At 43.5% G+C, this 20,695-nt stretch overlaps 1 protein-coding gene across 3 annotated transcripts in view; it reads left to right on the forward strand.

Annotated features, from left to right (window-relative positions):
- PTK2 (protein tyrosine kinase 2) overlaps positions 1-20,695 on the forward strand; it is a 254,738-nt gene that overhangs the window by 44,298 nt on the left and 189,745 nt on the right. The window contains exon 1 of one of the 3 annotated variants that reach the window (XM_028105631.1): positions 10,136-10,427. The exons of the other annotated variants lie outside the window; for them this stretch is intronic. Coding sequence (XP_027961432.1) covers positions 10,328-10,427 — 100 coding nt within the window. The 5' untranslated portion in view covers positions 10,136-10,327. Of the gene's footprint in view, positions 1-10,135; positions 10,428-20,695 lie in introns of those variants that run through there. 3 annotated transcript variants of the gene reach the window in all.

A 20,695-nucleotide genomic window follows, 5' to 3' on the forward strand; every position in this document is an offset into this window, starting at 1 on the left:
CACTTTGTACATCCACTTCGGACAGTAGTTTGGCAGCACTTACTGAAGTGGAGAATGCACACTGGCCTATTGGTTCCATTCCAGGTGGACACACAGCAGAGATGCGTGCACAAGAAACGAGTGATTTGTAATAGTCCTGGACTGGAAATAGCCCACTGTTCATCAAGGGTAGAATGGAGAGAGAATTGTGGTACATTCGTATGATGAAGTACTATCCAACAGTGACTATGAAGCTCCATGCCACAGCATGGATGCTTTTCACAACATACTGTTTAAAAAATGGCTAAGCCCCAAAGAGTACATACCGTGTGATTTTCTTGTAAATTTAAGAAAAAGGATGTTTTTGAATTTCCACATTCTAATGTGGAACGTATATGTGTGTATATTTCTTAGTGTAGCTTACCTTGACCACTTAATTTAATACTGCAACCTGCATTCCCCTGTGTGCACACTTCCTGTCCCTCCTACCCTGCTAAACTTAGTAATTTCTAAAATAACACTGCTTGACAATATACTGTATAATTTAGTTATTTATGATTTTATTGTTTTCTGTCTCCCCTGATAGAATGTAAACTCCTTGTGGGCAGAAAAAAATGTCTGTGTGTGTGTGAGAGAGAGATACCAGAGTCGGTGGCAGCTGGTTGATGCCATATTGGTAGCTTGAAACCAAATAGGGTGGGTGTATTTATACCACAGAAATCAGCAAATGCCACAGATCCGGGGCTTTTCCCGCTCACTCCCCACAGATCCGATTGTTAAATACTTACCACTGCATCCTGGTGTATATCTCTGTCTTTGTACACACACTAAGGTATTCATGGTATCTGAACAGTGCCTGGCATACAGGAGGTGCTCACTAAATTCTTAGATGAATTTTATTATTGAAGAAGTTTTGAGGTGCAAATGGCAGACACTTATACTAGCTAAAGTGGAAAAAGGGAATATATCAGTTTATGTAACTTGGAATGTATTTAACAAGTAAAAGTTACCACTTGGTATCTGGAAATAAGTCTCTAGAAAGTCAACTAAGAAAAAGAAATACCAAGAAATCCTAAAGGAACTGTACCTATTGTGGAAAATAAATGATAAGTCTAATAATTCTTTGATCTAGCCTTGTTTAAAATTACCAGAAATTAAAGATCAACTCCTAGTCCCCGCACCCCCACAGGCCCCACAGCCCCTGGCAGTCACTTCATTGGTCTTTATCCCCAGCCCTTGGCAACCAACCACTGATCTCTCTGACTTACGGATTTGCCTGTTGTGCATGTTTCATGCAATTGGAATCCTGCATCCTGTACGTGGTCTTTTGTGTTCAGCGTCTCACTTAGGGTTCCATCCATGGTAGCAGGTGTCGGCACCATGGCTTTTTATTGTGAGTGACGCACAGCCATAAACACCCTGTGCTTGCCCCCAGGTGTTTGCCTCCCCGGAGCCGTGTCTGTTGCTCTGGCCTCTGGCCGTGGTTGTGTGTGTGCAGAGCCCGCGTTCCCAGCCTCCGTCCCGTTCCCCAAGTTGACAAATACGGAGCGAAGGTGAAAGCGGCTGCAGAAGCCCTGCCCAGCTACTTGGCTCTTCACCCTTTGAAGCTCTCACAGCCTCTCGTTCCCACTGCCTCAGCAGTTCCGAGGAGGGTATTTTAGGTGCTTTTCACAGTTTTCTGCTTCCAGCTGTTGCCTCCGTCTTGGATTCAGAAATCTCATGTCTCTTTTTTTCATTTTAGTGGTTAGAGATTAATTTCTTGATATAAAAGAAGGGGGAAGGGGGAATCTTTTAATAAGTCAGCCATTTACAAACGTTCTTTCGTGTCAGTCTGGCCCTTATGAGGCTCAGTGTGGCTTTGTGGAGCTGAGGCGTTGCTGGTGTAGTCAGGCCCTTTGGACTGCAGTAAGAAGGAGAGAATTTATGATTTCTGCCATGTCACAGGGCATGGGACTATCCATAATCAAGCATTAATTTTGCTAACAGATTTTTAGGCCTTGCCTCCTTTATTTAAATTCAGACATTTATAATTTAAGGAGTTTGTTGGTCCAGTGTAAAAAATTCATTGTAACCGTTTCAAGTAAGACAGATAAGGCTCTGACAGTTGAGTTACTGTGGTTCTGGTCCTTGAAAAAGAAGCGTTAAATGCCTTTTTTGTCCTCACTTTAAAAAAAATTGAGTGATTGTATTTAACATGCTTTGGGCAGAAATCTTTCTAGGTTTACAAACCCCTTAGGTGATAAGGCCTCGGTGTGGGGAGCCTTGGAGTTGGTTGAGGTGGATGGAGCCGCTAGGAGAGTGTGAGATGTGGGGAGGACCAGGATTTTGGTGAGGCATTGGTGGAGCCAATGAAAGCCTCGGTCATCAAGATAAGTAATAGCTTGATGCAGTGTTTGTTTGTTTGTTTTTTTAAAAAACATTAATGCAGAAAATCCATGATGAACAAGATACCAAAATTTTAAATAAAGATAGGATCAGTATTACTCATTTTTCCTTTAGCCTTATGCGCTAATGTGTGAATGCTCCTTATTCCACCTTTATTTCTACTTAGAGTTTCTGTTCTTATTTTTCTTATTACTTAAGGTAAAAACATAGATAATTGATGTTTTTACCTTTTAAATATAAGCACTTGAAGTTTGAAATGTCCCTCTAAATACTCTCAGCTGTGTTCTAAAGATTTTGATGTTCTAGTTTTATTATCGCTGTGTTCTGAACATTTTCTGATTTTGTTGTTGTTATTTGATACATGTGTTACTTAGAAAGGATTGCTTTCTTGGGAAATACTGGGGACTTCACTAGATACTGTTTCTTTAAAATAGTTACTTTTTATGTTCACTTATTGTTTTGAAAAGAAATATACATGGCACAAAATTCAAACCAGTGGGCAGGGAATCCGAAACCTCCCCGCTCTTTCTTTCTGCTGAATTCTCTGGAAGAGTCACTGTTCGTAATTCTGTAAACATCTGTGGGTGATCTGTGCATGTACCAGGAAGCACATACATGCATGTATTTTTCCTTCACAGTGAAATACCACAGTCTACATACTCTTCTATACCTTTTTTATTATTTAAAATGTATATTTTATTGTTGCCTCTGTCTTGGATTCAGAAATCTCACGTCTCTTTTTTTCATTTTAGTGGTTAGAGATTAATTTCTTGATTTAAAAGAAGGGGGAAGGAGGAATCTTTTAATAAGTCAGCCATTTACAAACGTTCTTTCATGTCAGTCTGGCCCTTATGAGGCTCAGCTGATGTGGCTTGGGTAGCTCAGTCAGTTGAGCGTCTGACTCTAGATTTTGGCTCAGGTCGTGATCTCAGGGTTGTGAGATTGAGCCCTGTGTAGGGCTAAAGAGTCTGCTTGGCATTCTCTCTCTCTCTCTGCCCCCCACCCCTCAGCTTGCATGTGCTCTTGCGCTCTCTCTCTCTCTCTCTCTCTCAAAAATTATATATATGTATGTATATACCTTTTTCCAAACTTTACTCATTTCTGTTGACATGTAGGCTGTTCCTAGTCTTTGCGTTTTATAAATAAACCTGTGACTCATTTAAGCCTCAAACTGCCTTAAACCTTAAAGGGGATTACTGGAGGTTTCTTAGACTGGTCTACCGGAAGCTGGATCTGTGGGTGCAGTCCTTCTAACAGGGCACTTTGCTGTTTGCTCAATCAGGTGAGTGATCACACTGTGAGTAAACTGGATTTACTGGGTAAAATAATAATCTACGGCGACAAAATGATTAAGTTGGCTATGTATATGCATGTTCACTAAAACAGAAGTTGCAAAGTTTATTTGAATGGTGTTAACATTCGAATAAATAATGGCTTGATTGTCTTTTAATATTAGTTATTTGGTCAGCGTAAGCCAAAAAACCTCACTCTGTTTTATAACACATACAGTTAGGTTGACAATTTTGGTAAGTTTCTGGCCCCATTCTGTGTCACCATGCCTCTATTAGTATATTTGAAAAACTCAGGTTGGCGTCTTTTTTGAGATTTCAGGAGCCTTTTTTTTTTCTTTTAAATTTGGTGGCAAGTAACCTCGCAACAGTTTCTAAACCTAGAATTTAGCTTTTATCTCCTCTATGGCAAAACACATGAGAAATGGCCATTAGTGTCTGTAAAAATACTCTAGTTGAGTATTGTCTAAATTGATAAGTTCAGAATTTTCTGCCTCTTTAGAGTTGCAGTTCCCCTTCTATTTTATATATCTTAGGTTGCTTAATTCATTGTTATGTTTATTTCCTGGTGATTGTGACATATCTCCCTGGTCCCAGCTACATGTCCAGCACGTTCTGTGATGGCTGGTATCCACCGTCGGGTGGGGTCACAGACTCCGGAGGACTGTCACAGGAGCCGCAGAACTTGGTCAATTGGAGTGTTGCATGCGGATGAGAGCAGCCTGTCTGTCTCATATTCTTTCTGTGATTAAGTCCTCCTTTGTAGGCCAAGTGAGGCCTGTTTCCTGGTCCTCTGGTCCCCTTGCAGCCTCTGGAGGTGGTGTCTTGAGTGTGTGCTCTGGCAGGTGTCCCGGTGCAGGTGCTGGCTCTGCCACCGACCAGTTAGCTGTGACATCAGGCATGTTGCTTCATTTCTCGGTTCCTCAGTGTGTCCGCATGTCACGTGTGGCTTGTGAAGTCGTTGGTTGTTGGAATTACTGACTGAGAAAATAGGTGAAGTCCTGCAGTGGGTTAGTGAAGGGGCACACACCGGAGGCTGACTGCCCGAGTGTGATGTCCAGCTCCGCTATGCAGCAGGTCTGTAACCTCAGACAAGTTACTTAGCGCTCCGCGCTTCTGTTTGTCATCTCTTACACGGGGGTAATAGAATCTACCTCAGGAAGCTGGTTATTAATACCTGAGTCCATATTTTTAAAGTATTTAGGATAGGGCTTGGCACAAAGTAAGCATTAACTTGGTATCCCCATTATATTATTATCATTATATTTTCATTGTTATTAGTGTTGCTGTTATGCTATTTGATGACAGGCACGTAGTCACTCACATGTTAGGTACTGTCGTTGTCCTTGTACAGATGAACAGACTGAAGTTCAGGATGGTGAAATGAGTCTTTCCTTGTCTCACAGATAGAACTGGGGCTCCTTTGTAGCTTCCAGTTCCAGTGTCTTCCTCAGCTTCCCCAGAGTACCTTCAGAGTAACAGAAGGGAGGAGGTATAGGGTATAGTACTTGTTAGAAACTCTGCAAGAAAGGTGAATAATACCGTCACCTTTTGGAGTGTGTTGTATTTTGAGACCTATTAGCTGTTTGTCTTCGGAACATGATTATATCCTTTCTTATGACTAAATTTCTTTAGTCCTTATCAAGTCTTAATTTTTGTTGAATAGATTAAAATTTTCAAAAAAGTTATTTCTGTTTTGTGGTGGAAACAGTGAGGCACAATGACATAGAAATGATAATTCTGTGAGTCTTAATAGAATTAAATTTAGGATAGGATACCCAGCTTTCGGAAGTTAGGGTATGTTGTAGTGATCAGCTGCTAATTGGAGCTATCATTGTATAATATTGTTGATTTTACTTAAATCTATAACTCTTGATTAATGCAAACATAAAAGAAGTAAGAGAGGTAAATTTTGAATTCTGTATGTATAATATGAATTACAGTTTTTTTCACATTCCCCCTAGTAGCTGACTTGAAAGCATTTACTAGGGCTTTACTCTTCCAGGAAGTACTGCCCTCAAGTATTACTTAAGGCCAGCAAATAAAACCGTGTAACTATATGAGAAATGTGAGAGTCAGACTTGGATTTGTGTGAATGCTTTTGGTGACGTTTATAAGCAGCTTTTTTTTTTTGGTTAAGATTTTATTTATTAGAGAGAGCAAGCATAAGGGAGGGAGGGGCAGAGAAAGAGGGAGAAGCAGACTCCCCATTGAGCAGGGAGCTTGATGCAGCACTTGATCCCAGGACCCTGAGATCATGACCTAAGCCAAAGTCAGACGCTTAACTGAGCCATCCGGGCATCCCTCCTGCTTTTTAAGATTTTATTTATTTGAGAGAGAGAGAAGCAGCTTCTTTCTTGATAGTTCTTTCCAGTGACTTTCTCACCTAAGCCCAGGTTTCTGTAGGGAAGCCATATTGGACAGTACTGCACAGTATATGAAAGGTTTTATTTATTTATTTTATTTATTTTTATTTTTTTAAAAGATTTTATTTATTTATTTGACAGAGAGAGAGATAGCGAGAGCAGGAACACAAGCAGGGGGAGTAGGAGAGGGAGAAGCAGGCTTCCCGCTGACCGGGGAGCCTGATGTGGGACTCGATCCCAGGACCCTGGGATCATGACCTGAGCTGAAGGTAGACGCTTAACGACTGAGCCACCCAGGCGCCCTATGAAAGGGTTTAGAATTCCCTTTTCTTCTTGCTGATCTTGCTCATCGCCTTGTTTGCTAGCCTTCTAATGATTACTGTCTCATCTCACACAATATTGTCATTTTTGTCGTACTGAAATTTGCAAGGAAGTTCTCATAGGAGTACCAGAATGCTAGAGTTGTGTGATTTATTTTTTATGTGGGATGGGGAGAGGTGGTCCACATGGTTTTCCTAGATTTTGTGTCAGTTTTTCTATTTCCGTTTTTTATATTCTTGAAGAAGCAACATTCTTATATAGTTTACTTCACTTATTCAGTGAATCCTTATCAAGCCCCTGAACTGAGCAGGGTCTCGGAGGTAAAGCAGTGCCCAAGATTGAGGCAGGCTAATGCTATCACTGAGCTTAGTGCGAGTCCTGACATCTAGAATATCTAGATGCCTCTTCTGTGGCCATGGCCTCTACAAGAGAAGAGAAATTCCCTCTGCCATCTCCTTGTTACCTTTAGGTGACAGATGTATGTGCAGAAGGTGGCCGGTACCTCTTACTGACCATTTCTGTAATTAGGCCCGGAAGACAGTATGTGCAGAAAACAGACCATATTCTTTCCTGCCTTGGAGATTGGGTTGTACTGGGGGCAGCCAGACAACAAACATACCGTGTAATTCAATCACGTGGTATCTGAGAAGGTGTGAGTGCTATGGGAAATGAAGCAGGGTAAGTAAGGGCATGGGGCAGGCAGTGTTAAGATGGGCACACGCCTGGTATGGGCAGAGGACAGCAGGGAGGTCAGTGTGTCGAAGCCCAGGAAACGGGAGCCAGGCCATGGCGAGACAGAGGCTGTAGGTGTAGGTGGGAGGGGAGCCACCTGCGCAGGGCCTTGCGGACCATGCTGAGTATGTAGTAAGCACTGCTTCTGGCAGAACTGGGGAACTGTTGGTGAGTTTTAGCAGAGGAGTGAAATGGCGTGGTGGGCGTCGCGAAGGGGTTGGTGTGGCTGCTGGTCGGGAACAGAGTATAGGGCGGCGAGACCTGTAGCTGCGGCTGGTGGAGCAAGGCAACCGCCTGGGCCGGTGGTGGCTGTGGATGTTGGGGGCATGTACACAGTCTGGATTTATTTTAAAGGCAAGGATATTGGGTTTTGCTCATGGATTGCTTTGAGGAAAAAGACAGGAGTCCAGGATGACTATGGATTGGGGTCCGAGTAAATCGTAGTATCTTTCTTGTAAATTTTAATGAAGAGTTTACCTGTGAGGTAGGACTTCCCAGAGTTGCTTTTAGCTCTACTGATACGATGAAGAGTTTTTTAAAGAATCTGTGGAAGTTTTTAAGGAATGACTGCCTTTATGTTAGTGTGTTGTAGGGTTTCTTATTCAGAGGGCATAAAGGGACTGCTCACTTTTTTCACTTACACCACCATTAACATAGGCCTTTCCTGCTCTTTTCAAGACGTTAGTGGATCGGGAATCTAGGAGCATAATTGGGGCTTTCCTATTTAGCGGGAAGAAAACAGGAGTGATGCTGTCACAGAGTGACTGCTCCTCATGTAATTTCTCAGCCCTTTGGCTGTAGGCCCGTGCCCCACCGCCTGAACCACGCTCTCCTCTTCACTGCACGCGGGGAATGAGCCGCTTGGTTGGGGTTGGGTCAGGAGTGAAGTACAATGGTTTTCTGTGGGAGAGCGCCTAGCGCAGTAGTTTCTCCTTTGTATGGCCGAGCCCCATCCTCCTCTGCCTGTCCGCTCTTCTCAGCGGCCCCAGTGCTTCTCAGCTCTTCTGGCTGGGCTCCGCTTGGTGGCCTGGAGGGTTCTTTGCTTCTTGGACCTTGTCATCTTTTGTACCCTCAGGACTTGGCACACGAGGAGGTGATATTTGGATATTGAGATGAATGTAAATTAGCTTGGTGGGGTGGGAGAGAAAGCTGCCCCCCACTGGTTACTTTGCATTCAGAAGCTTGGCTTCCCCTCTCCCTCGCCTAAAGAGCTCCCACGTCTGTCCTCTCGTCACCTCTTCTACTGCCATGGAGGCTCCAGCCGCCACCGTCACTCATTTGCACCAGCCTCTCTCTCCTGTGCAGGTGCTGCTTGTGGCATTTAGTCAGTATGGCTCAAAAACCTTTTCTGGGTGTGTGCGTACATGAAGACCTCTGGCTTCTTGGATGACAGGTGGGCTCAGTGAAACTGTGTCTCTTCCTGACTGTGTGACTCCATCTTTAACTCATCTTTAGAAGATGTGACAGCACTGATTTTGCTTAGAAGATGTGAAAATTGGGTGTGTAAAGTACCGTTGGCAACTAGTAAAGGTAGCTTCTGTTTTTTAACTCTGGAGTCATAAGTTCCAGGAGAGACTCAGAGTTTGCTTGTGTCTTTGGTATGTATATTATTTGATGGTTCAGATTAAATCCCAAGCCATTCTCAGGGGCCTGGGTCGGATACCAGACTTGCTTGTGGGGCGTACTTGGATTCTTCCTATGTTGAGGGTAGGCCTTTGTGTCCCGAGTGTCCTCGGTAATGGTGATCTATCTGCTTGTTTCTTTGGTTTACTTCCTAGCTTGCTCGCCTGTGTTTTTCTGGAGTCCCTTTTCTTCCCAGTGTTGCCTGGGGTCAGAGTTCACGCTGGTGAATGATTGTGTTTTCACTGGGGGCATCTAAGAGGTTATTTGAGCTCTGACTGCTATTAGGAGGCTGAATGTAACTCCTGGAGACAAAGCCATCATCGAGAGTAGTGTGTCAGAAATGAAACTAGCTGTCTTGGGGCATTACTGGACACAGATAGGCCTCTTGTTCCCCTAGCCTTTGTCAGCTCTGGTTTTCACAAGTTAGTGAATTCATAAAGCTTCTGTCGTGTTCACAGTTAAGTAGAAGACTCGATTTTTTCTTCATTAATGGGATTTGCTACAAACAGAATTACCCACGTAATAGGAGAGCTGAACTGTGTATGTCTTGAATGTGTATCACATGTGCTCAGACAACAGAGGCTGGAGGAGCCCAGTTTCTTACTGTCTTACTGCCAGAGTGGAGTGTGTTTAAATAGCTACATTTTAGAGACGACCGAGACTCTCTCAGTTTGAATGGAAAAAGTGTAAGTAGCTTTACATTTTTTGAAAAAAGTTTTACTAGTACAGATTGTTAAGAGTGTTTTTCTGTCCTCCTCCTTCAGGAATATGAGTTTAGCACTCACTCATGTTTTGAAATTAAGAAATCAGGTATCTTGGATTCCTCAACATTCCCTAAGCTAGTTTTAAAAGAATCTCATAACTTCAAATTCTTGCTTTTATGTGTTTTCTAAATACTTCTATAAATTTGCAAACATACTTCAAAACTGTCAATCTGGAAAAAATCTTTACCTTGGAAATACCTGGGTTCCTATAGACATAGTTTTTACAGATTTGCTTTTAATGTTGATCAAGGTTTTTCCCCCAATATTACTCATTTTTCATCAGGGCAATTATCTTAAGTCTTAAGGTCAGAATTAGGCTGGTAAAAGGCCAAAGACATGACTTTGAAAACAAAAATAGTTGGAGGAGTCATCTGCAGACATGATCTGGGTTAGACTTGATTTGCAGCTTACTCAATTTTAGAATTGCCTGTTGGTTTTGTGAGCAGAGGTCTGCCAGATGAATTGAGCAGAAGGGTGGGATTAGCATATTAATCAGGTGCTGGCTCCTGGCCTTCTTTTTCTCCTCCCTCTTTCCCCTCCCTCCCTCTCTCCTTCCCTGAATGAATCTAGGAACACAGGCCCGTGGGGTCACATTACTAGCAGGTTTCATTCTGCTCAGGAGCTTAATCTAGCCAGGATGGTCTGTGTTTCAGATTGCGGAAGCAGAAGATTCTGTAACTGAGAGGCATTCTTCAAGCTGCTGGAAAATATTACAGAAGGAGCACCTCCCAAATTTTGCTTCAATTTCTGAGAAAAGGAGCACACAGGGGAAACTTAGTGTGGCTGTGGATCGAAGCGAACGCTGTGGGAGCGATGAACGGGGACTTGGTGCGCGGACGCCTGGTCTGATCTTGAGAGACCTGAGTTTATGTTGCTGGAACTGGCGGGCCAAGGGGCCCTGAGACCAGCAGGTGCCGTCTGTATGGAGAAGAGCGGCTGTAGTCCATTTCCAATGTGTTGGGCTAAAGGTATACGTAATTTAAAAATCTATTTGGTTTAAATTTTATTCAGATTCATGCATTTGCACTAAAAAGATGGGTAAGAGTTTTTCAGACTTTAATTCAAATAGATTTAAATTAAATTTAAGGAAAAATGAAAATTGATGTGGTATAGGTTTGCAGCTCTTGGCATAAAACTAACTAGGTAGCTTTTAGAAAAGTAAATAAAAATATTTTTATGGAAGTGCATTTTAAGTAAGTTTCTTTTCTGTTCTCTCTTAGAGTTTTATGTTTTATTTTGTGTGTTTTAATTAAGGCACCCATATCCATTCTGTGATGTGGAAGTTTTTAAAGAATAAAGAGACTAATTTTAACTTAAATAAGACTGAGGAAAAAAGAGCGATGTGGTTTTTCTTATTTCAAAAATTGGTTTTCTTTACTCACTGTAAAGATTGTGTATTTAATTTGAAACTATATTATTGTAAGGTGGGCTTACCACTAAGGGTCAGTAATACTGTAAATAAACATTTTCCAGTTTAATGTTGTTAGGGTTTTTCTTTGTATAAAATTATAAAATATAGCATTTTCATTGTAACATTCAAGACAGTATTTGGGAAGCATGTTTAGAAGTTAAAAATGCCGTGTGATCCATGTATGAATAAGACCAAATAATTTATCTGCTTCTCTTAAAGTACTAGTGAATATTACCTCTGGGGGGATGAAGTCCATAATAAATAATTTAATACATATATTATTATTTTAAAGAGTATATTCAAGTATCATGTTAACCTACTCAGGAAAGACTTTTAAAAGGAAGAAACCTGTACTGGGTAAAGACCTGCAGTATTATAAGTAGACCTTCAGGCTGATTCAGTTTAGTGTTTAGCTTAAAACTTTTAAAAGCCTCCAGGATGTTGAGGTGCTAGCGCCAGACCACAGTTTCGCTGTTAGATCACTTCTCATTTACCAAATTGTCAGCATCATCTAGTAATTCTTGTCTAGGGTTTTAAACATTTCTTCTTGCTTTCTTCCTTCTTTCCTTCTTTCTTCCTTTCCTTTCCTTTCCTTTCCTTTCCTTCCTTCCTTCCTTCCTTCCTTCCTTCCTTCCTTCCTTCCTTCCTTCCTTCCTTCCTTTTTAGGTAATCTCTACACCCAACGTGGGGCTTGAACTCACAATCCCGAGATCAAGAGAGTCGCCGACTGAGCCAGCGCCCCTTTTAAACATTTCTAAAATATGTGATGTTAGAACTCTTTTAATGTGTTGTTCTCTGAACAAAGCACCTGTCACTTTATTACCTAATTAGGTATTTAAAGTAAAGATTTTGCTGAGTTAAATTCAAACTGTTGAATTTTAAAGGGTGTTGGGTATGGGAACTTTTTAAAAACTAACTGAGGTGAGAACCTGAGGACTGCAAAGTATAATTGAGCATGACCAGTAATGAGTGCTCAGAGGCAGAGTTTTGTTACTATACTTGTGAAGATTTTGGTCTCCCCCAGACTTGTTGGGACCCATATGCACAACGCCACCTCCATGGTGTGACAGCCCTCTGTTAGCACTGATCCTTAGCAGTAAAGCTCTGATTTCACTAAGTCGAGGCTGGATTCAAGTCTGTGAATCCAGTAGCCAATGGGATGTTAAATGATTGACTACTGGGTTTTTAAGAAATTCAAGGTGACTTTAGAAATATGAACTTCAGAAGAGAGAGACTGAGGTGTTTTTGCTCATCCCAAAGCAGTTGATGGAAGCAACTTACTTTCCCATTATGTTTGCTGACGGGCAGAGCAAGTGAGCAGAGGCCTTTTTAACTGAGATATCATTTTGATAGAGGTCAGGGTTGGGTAGGAGAGCAGAACCACATGTGCGGAGGAGGGGAAGAGGTAGGGACAGCATCAGGCTTAGAATCGTTGGGTTTGCAGGGCTGGAGCAGGCCATTACCTCCGATGAATGGTCTTGCTTCTGGACCGTGCAAGAGGAGGTTTCTGACGACATGAGGTTGTCACCCTGTCACCTTCTCAGGGCTGAGTACACCGCCTCCCCAAGGGGATGCAGTGTGCCAGGTTCTCAGTGCACTTCTCTGTACCAGGCCAGGAAGGCAGGAAATTTCAGGTTTTATTCTGGTCAGTTGTTGCTGTGTGGTAAAGACGAAGATGTTGGTATATAGGAATTGGCTGAAATGGTTATTTTCAAGTATAAAAGTGTTACTACTTTTAGATAAAGACAAAATGCTCAAGTCCAAAGACTTTAAATCTCTATTTTCAGTTAGAAATTCAAAACCTCACATTTGATTTTATCAGTCACATTAACCTCAAAAACAGTGGTGTCCCAATTTAAGAAGACACAAAATACTTAGTAGAACAGGCTAAAAATAATGGAACAGAGCTATATTTGTATACTTTGAACTGAAACCTCTAAGGTATCCTTAAGACAATCTATGGCTATCTCTATGATGTAGCTTATTGTACCTCTGAGTGAGGTGTAAGGAAACCATGTTCCGTCGCTCCCACAGAAGACCGTATTTTCACATATTTAAAAGGACTTTGTTATGTGTTCAACTATATCATGATTTCCTAGGCTCAGAGGCAGCTTTAATTCAGAGTACTGAAGTAAAGGTAAATGTTCTCAGTGCTGTGTTTGGTTGCAAGGTTATTGAATCCAGAAAGCCCTGTTTGGAAAGTTCGCTGATGACACTAGTATGCACTTTGTTTTGTCTCTCTGAGACTGGGAAGGATTAAAGAGGTGTCAGGGCTGTGCTTATTAGGGATAAGTGTGTGGGTCAGTTTTTTTTCTAGACCTTTCAGTAGCAGATTGAGATTGAGTATACCAATAATCATGGACTTGTGTGATTCTGGGTCCTGTGGTTGAAGTCATGCTTTTTCTGTATCAATATTTTAAACTCCCTCTCCCCCTGCCTCCACCCAGATAGTTCTGTGTGCAACCCATCCTCACTTCTGTGTCTCACACTTAAGTGGTCAACCGCCTCTTGGTATCTACATTTGTATTTTTCATAAACATCTGGTACTTACCTGCCAGAGAGGAGCCTCTTAACTATTGTCCCTGAAGTCTGTCCCTCCCCTAGCCCTCCCTGTCTTAGTAAGCATGCTGGACCCCCACGCATGTAGCCGCTCCTGCCGCAGACCCAGGATGCCTCTCTGACGCTTCCTGCCGCGTGGAAGGAATCCCTCTGTCTCCAGCACAGTGTGGGCTTCCTCCCCCCTCGCCCTCTCTGCGGTGGTGGCATCCACTCTGCAGCGTGCGACCTTCCTCTCTCTCTGGGCTGGGGGCGTTGCTTCCCGTTGGGTCTTCCCCTTTCCTCACACATTCGTCCTTCTTCACGCAGCTGCCGGAGTGAGTTTGTAAAAACACCAAGGCAACGTCACTCTCCTTCCTAAAACTCCCCGCTGGCCTCTTCCTGGATAAAATCGCAAATCCGTCACGGGGCCTGGGGCCTCCGAGGCCTCACCTGATGCGGCTTCTTCCCGGCATCTCCGGCTTCTTGGGGCCGGGCCGTTGGCCTCCGGCTCAGCAGCAGTGCGGTTGTTTTGCCTTGGGAGCACCTCGGACCCCAGGGCTCTTCCCTGGCAGGCCTTCTGCGCCTGTGCTTGCCTCTTGCTTCCCTGCTTGGCCTGCTCCTCCCAGCCTCGCGGGTCTGAGCCTGACGGCCTCTCAGCCCTGTCAGTGTAGCCCGCCTTCTCCCTGACGTTCCCTCCCTGAGCCCTGTCTTCTGGTCCTGCGCAGCACCTACCGCCATTGACCACCATTGCTTTCTGTCCCTTCGCTGGGAAGTAAACTCAGCACCGTCGGGGACAGTGTCAGGTGTTCTTCTGCGTGACAAGGTATCGGCGCAAATGGATATTACCTTAACGAATGAATAAATTATGTGCTTAGCTACTCCTCACGCCCTAAGAACAGTTGGCGTGAGTTGTAGACTGGGGGTTGAGTCTCTCCTGCAGCAGCACACACCACGTCCTAGCGCTTTCAACAGATGGGCCTCGGTTGGCCTCCCGGGACCTGATCGCCTCCCTGGGAAGTATCTCTGTGGGCCTCTGCCACCCCTCTGGGGCTGTGGCCGTCCCGTCTGCCAGCTTGAGTTGCTAATTGACCACGGGGAAGACAGATTGAAACTACATTTATATGTAAGTGTGTGCATTTATTTTATAATTGTATTTATGTACATAGTCTAGACATCTATACCTTTACAGTACAAGGTGTTAAACGCTTTCCAGAAGAGTGACTCAGTTTTCCGAGTGCCCAGCATGAGGGAGCCGCTCGTGGTTTCTGGCACACAGTAGGCCCGCAGTAAGAATGCTGAGCTGAGCTCCGGTCCGCCCCCTGCTTGGCCCGCGGCCAGAGATGTCAGGAGAGACAGCCTCCTCTCCACCGGCCTCTCCCTCGGCTCCGCACCGCGGGTCGTTAGTTTTGGGACAGGACCCTGCCAGGCGGTGCCTCTTCATGCCCCCTTATGCTTTTGCTCCTCCTTCTGCTTGGAACATTCATTCTTTTCAAACGGGAAAGTTTCAGGATTCTGCCCTAGGGCATGGCCCTGTGTGTGTGTGTGTGTGTGTGTGTGTGTGTGTGTGTGTGTGTGTGTGTGTATTTGTCTGTCTCTCTCCCTCTCTCTCTCATCTGGACCACAGGGCTGGGCTCTGGCTTCTTTGTGCGTCAGCTCTGCACACACAGGCATAGCTCGTAAGTCATTCACGTTCCTTGGTTGTCCACTTCTTGTGGGCCACGTCCAAATGTTAACTGCTTTTTGAATCCGTATTGTCTAACATATTATCAGCACTCAATGATTGTTGAGTGAAAAAAAACCCGGATTGTTGAAATCTGGGGCATTTTTCTAAAGGAGGTGCTGTCTCATGCCAGTGGAGAGGGTGGGGAGGGTCTTTCATGCTGTAGGAATTCTGGGGGCAAAGGCACTGAGAAATGTTTGTGGAGTGTTTAGGGAAACATGGGCTTTCCTGCTGATTATAGTTGGAGGCTCTGTTAAGGTTCGTGGAGAGAGGTAAGTAGGGAAGGCTTGCTCCTCCACCCACTGTCTCTGAGGGGTAAGGGCAGGGCTCTTGTAAGCCTTTACCCTGACCCTAAAGATTCATGTTCCCCAGGTGTGCTTCCAGCCTTTTTGTCTTATCCCTGCCCACCGACTTGGCACTGTTCTCGCTTTCCCTGGGAAGCTTGCCCACCACTTGGCTTTGCACACCTTGTCTGCCTCTGTCCCCCGCTGCCTGGTCACCAGTGCCTTTCCCCTCTACCTGGGGGCCCCCTGGAAAACCACCAAGCCATTCTAGCTTAGATTTCTAGTACAGGCTCCTTTCCTTGGTTAAACCGAATTGTTGGTTAAGCGTCAGTGAAATGTGTTTGCACGCCCAGCATGTAGTAGGTGTACAGAATGGGTGAGTTCTTGATAAATAGGCCTTTCTGGTGCTGCAGAGAGGCAGGGGAAGGGGGAGTAGGGGACTGAACACATAGTGAAGGGTGAAAAACAGCAGTAGGCAGTGCTTGAAAAGAGACAAGGAACACAGCCTGGCCAGTGTGTTCTCCGTGAAGGGCTCACCTTTGCTTCTGATGTCTTAACCGAGAGAGTGCAGTGAGCCTCCTTTCAGCCCCAGTTTGAATATTATTAACATCAACTCCCTTGCGCACAAAAATAATGTGGTGGGTATTATAATTACTATGTCTCTCAGATTGTTTCACTTTCCTCATTGTGTTTGGAGAAGAGGCTGCTAGTTTCCCTGTGTTCTCTTCATGTGCAGTTTTAAGAGTTTTTCACTTCACGTAGGACCTTCTCAGCAAGCACTGGGAGATGTGTGGGCCAGCTGATGTTTCATCACAGGCTTCCGTCCGTCTGTCCTGTGTCCCCCGCTACCAGTCTCCTGGCTGAGCAGTAATTATATGAACCCGTGTAGTGTGTCCCCCTGACCACCCTCCTGCTGGCACCGCTGTCCCCATCTGTCCCTGGCACCCGCTCAGGGGTCTACTTGTTTGCTGTCCTGTGGTGAAATGCGCCCCCACCCCCCACCTTCCCGGTAAGGAACCGGTCAGTCCTGCTTATTGCTGCACTCCGAGGGCCTTACACCTACTAGACTCCTGTAGTGAGCAGATGAATGGATTGATGAATTCAGTCACTTTGCTTGTAGCGACAGAGATTCAAATCACTAGAGGCAGATGAGAAGGGTCATGGAGGTTTTTGTGAAAATTAAAAAACTTCTTTCTAGTGCCCATATGGTTAGGGACACTGAGTTTTTAAAGTAGTGTTCATAAGTCTTTCATTTCAAATTCATCTGTGATTGTTCAGACTATTAGGAATTTATTGTAAATTTAATAGTTTTCTGTATTTCATAACTTCTCAGTTTTCCGTTAAAGAGAAAAATCCAATTTTGAAACAGTTATCACTGTGTATTTTGTTGTGCCTTTGAGTAATATTTGTATAATTGATACAGTGTTACTGACTGTAGCTCACAGGACTGAGGTGTATGTGCCCGTGTATGTTATCTTCTTTAACTTCTTCAGATAATACACGTCTGTAGCTTTATACCTTTCTTCCTGAAAAGTTGTAGAAAATGAGTCCTATTGTGAGTGTTTTATAGGAGTTGGATGTTGAAAACCAAGCAGTGGTGGTAAGTTTTTCTTTGAGTGGAAAGACCAGTGCGCCGTCGGCTCCTTTCCTGTGCTCTGATGCTCCAGTGTGGGCTTTCGTGTTGCACACTCTGCAGAGTCTTCAGCTGAGTCTTGTGGGCTGTCCCGGTGGGGGGTGGGGGGTGCTGTGCCAGTGACAGCAGCTCCTGGAGCTGACAGACTCTTGCTTCTCTTCTGTTTCGACTGGGGCCCTGTCGAATCTGTGCATCAGTTTGGGAGAACTGACCTGTGAACCATATCGTGACCTCTGGTCGACCTGTCTAGTTCGCTAGGTCTGTGATTTCCCTTAGTCTCGTGCGGTAGATCTTAGTGTGGAGGGCTTCATGCTTTTCTGATGCTGTTGTAAAGGACAATTTTTTGACTTGTAGGTTTAATTGTCCAATTCTTGGCTTAGTATGTAGAAGTAGATCATCTTGTTAGTTTATCTTGTGGCCTTACTATAAATTCACTTACTAGTTCTGGTGGTTTACTTGAGCAAGTAGAAAATCCAAAGAAATTTATAATCATGTAATCTGAAAATAACTCTTTCTCTGCAATCTTCATGCCTTTTATTTCTCTGTCTTGCCTTGACTAGCCCCTTCATTACAGTGTTCTTCTCATGTGCTGAGCTCAGGGAGCAGGTTTTCAGTGTTAAGCAGGGTTTAGTTCTAGTTTTGTCTTTGTTTTTGTAGATGTCCTCTGTCAAATGTAAAAATTTTCCTTGTGACTCCTGGTTTTCTGAGAGGTTTTTTTGTTTTTGTTTTTAATCATGAGAGGGTGTTGAATTTTGTCGAGTGCTTTTTCTGTCTCTATTGAATTAATTGCGGAAATTGTCTGTTTTTTAAAATAACGGGTGATTTACGTTTTGATTGTTGAAGCAGCCTTGTATTTCTGAGGTAAATTCCACTTGATCATGATGTATTATCCTGTTTATATGTTGTCAGATCAATATGCAATATTTTGTTTAGGAAATCTGTGTCTATTTACACGGGGGGTATCAATCTGTAATTTTTTTTCTTGTGACCTTTTTGTGGCGCTTTCTTTTCAGGTACTGCCATTCTCATAAATAAAACAAGCTGGGAAGTGTCCCCTTATGTTTCCATTTGCATGACCAGTGTATGTAAAGTTAGGAGACACTAATCTCCAGTGGCGGTACTGGGAGTCCTAGTCCCATTAGATGGCGAAGTACTGGTCACAAAGGGCTAGAAAGCAGCCACGGGAATGTGTTCTGTCTTGTGTAGTTGTAGTCCAAGGAGGGGGACGCACACACACATATGTGTGTGCTTATGTAAAGAGCCATGGAGCTCTGCACTCAGGATTTGTACATCTCACACGTTAGGCTTCAGTCCAGAACCTGCAGGATTGGACCGTGTGTGCAGCCCCCATGCAGCCCCAGAGGCCTGGCGTCGTGGCTCAGTTTGGAAAGGGAAGATCAGATACATCAACACAGTACCTTAAGCCAGGTTCCGAAAACCCTCAAGCCCAGGGAAAAGACTCTCTATATAAAATCTGAAATATGAGATTTAAAATGCTTAAAATATTGTTTTATGATGGCCAGACAGTATGGTTAACAGTTGTTTATGTTATGTTATGGTTACAGTTGTAGGTGGAAAATGTGCATGCTGTTCCCTAACATTACATGTATAATAAAGTGGTACAGCATTAAAGGAATTGGTTAGAAAAAATGCAGACAAAAACTTATAACAAAAAAGAAGACCATTTCCTAGAACCAGGAAGCAAGGAGAGGAATTGAGGCTTGAATGTTGAGGAGGGGGCCGAGAGTGGCTGGAGCAGAGGATTTTGGTGATGGAGGGCAGCTCCCTGCAGAGTCGGAACTTGTTCCAACAAGTTCCAGAGAGGCCCAGTCCTTTTGTGTGGCTCTGCCGCCGGGAAGGTCTGATGAGGTTCTGTTGCTGGCTGATGCTCTGGGTGGAGACGTTTCAGACTGGAGCTGGGTTTACAGCCCCAGTGCTTATACTCCCAGCGCCTTTGTGTGGTGCTGTTAGAGGTGTCAGGGTGCTGACGGAAGACAGAGCTCTGTAGCAGTCCCTTCCCTAATCTCCGACACCTTGCTTTTCAGACTCTGTAGGTGGTTTTAGTGACCTCCAGATTTTATTTGGGTTGCAGCTTGAGACTTTGTCACACATAGTTGTGTTTAATGTTATGTATTGAGTTTAGGGGACGTGAATATAAAGTTTCCTTATATTTACGTTGGCCAGAAAAATGTTTTGAAAGATAACATGTAGCCTGTCTTATATTAAAAACAAACAGACAAACACCAAGGAAAAAACCTAGGACCTTGTTAACCAGGGTGAGGCCAGTATGTTGTATTTCCCCCAAGAGCTGTTTTGTTAACCTTTTTAAATTTTTTTAAGAGAAACAAAATACTGCTAGAATATCACATACTAACACTACTTTTTTACTGTGAAAATCTTACCGTGTTGTAAAGTTGACAGAATCATTGAGAAGATAATACCAGCCTGTTGGGTATTCTGTTTGTTTTAACTTTTATGTAAGATCGTGATGGAATGGTGTACTGCTGATATATTTTCAGTTTAGAAAAATGCATACTGTCTTTTTATAGGGCAAGGTTTAGGGGAAAATTCTATGGAACACTTGTGCTTTGTTTGGTCATTGGATTTAATTACACATTTCAAACATACCAGATGTTACCAAAGTAGGAATGATAGTCTGTTGTTTCCTTTTTTGACAAGGATTCATAAAGCTTTGAAGTGTAACAGGAAAGATGCTTTTTAGGGCTGTGATGGGACTTTTGAAGTATTAGTTAAATGGGAGGGGTCTTACAGGATTTCCATTTTGAGAACAATCTTAGCATTTCCCTTTCATTGGCCTAGAGAAGTCAGGTTATCCCTCCTAACTACTGCTGCCACGGATTGGATGCTGACTTTGTCTCTAATATATCTTGCTAATAACCACTCTGCATTTATTATCTCAGCTAGCAGGGTGGGTATTACCACTTGTGCTCTACGGATGAGGAGCCTCAAATAATTTAAGAGTCACATTGTTGGGAGTGGGGGAGCCAGGCACAGTCTTTAACGTTAGTAAGCAATGTGCTCTGCTTCTCAGTCAGGATCTTGCTCAGAAGTCACTGCCTGTGGAGCCTTCGCCGAGACTTGCCTTTTCTGTAGATGTCCAGCCTTCTTCAGTTATAGGCTTAGGGATTAGATTGGGCTCATTGTTTTCAAGGTTTATTTGTGTGATTTAGGTGAAATTTTAGCTGTCCTATAATCTCTCGGGTGTCTTGCCCATAGAAAGTAAATGAATGGCTCAAGGTAGAGATACTTTAGTCTTGATAATCTAAGGGATGTGCCCAACCAATGAAAGTTTTCAAAGCCATAACAGTTGAAATGCTGTTGTAATAAATTATTTTCCCCATTGTGGGTTGTTAACAGTTTTACTATGGAAATTGCATTCTTGCACTCAAAATTGGGGATTAAGTGAAGTTAGCCATGCTTTCTTTCTCTTTGGCTCCCAGAATCCTGTCAGGAGGCTTTTACCCGATCCTGGCAGGAGATGGAAACATTCTTTTCTAAGGAGATTGGGCCAAGAGAAAAGGCAGACTCTAACGTTCTGGGATCTCTAGCCAAGCCCCTGATTCTCTGCTCAGTGCATAGATCATTGGGGTCACCCACACGTACAGGTTTCCTCGACAACCAGGTATTTA

The sequence above is a fragment of the Eumetopias jubatus genome, unplaced genomic scaffold (assembly GCF_037043125.1).
Source record: "Eumetopias jubatus isolate StellerSeaLion01/CBP00866 unplaced genomic scaffold, mEumJub1_p1.0 scaffold_4, whole genome shotgun sequence".
Taxonomy (NCBI): domain Eukaryota; kingdom Metazoa; phylum Chordata; class Mammalia; order Carnivora; family Otariidae; genus Eumetopias; species Eumetopias jubatus.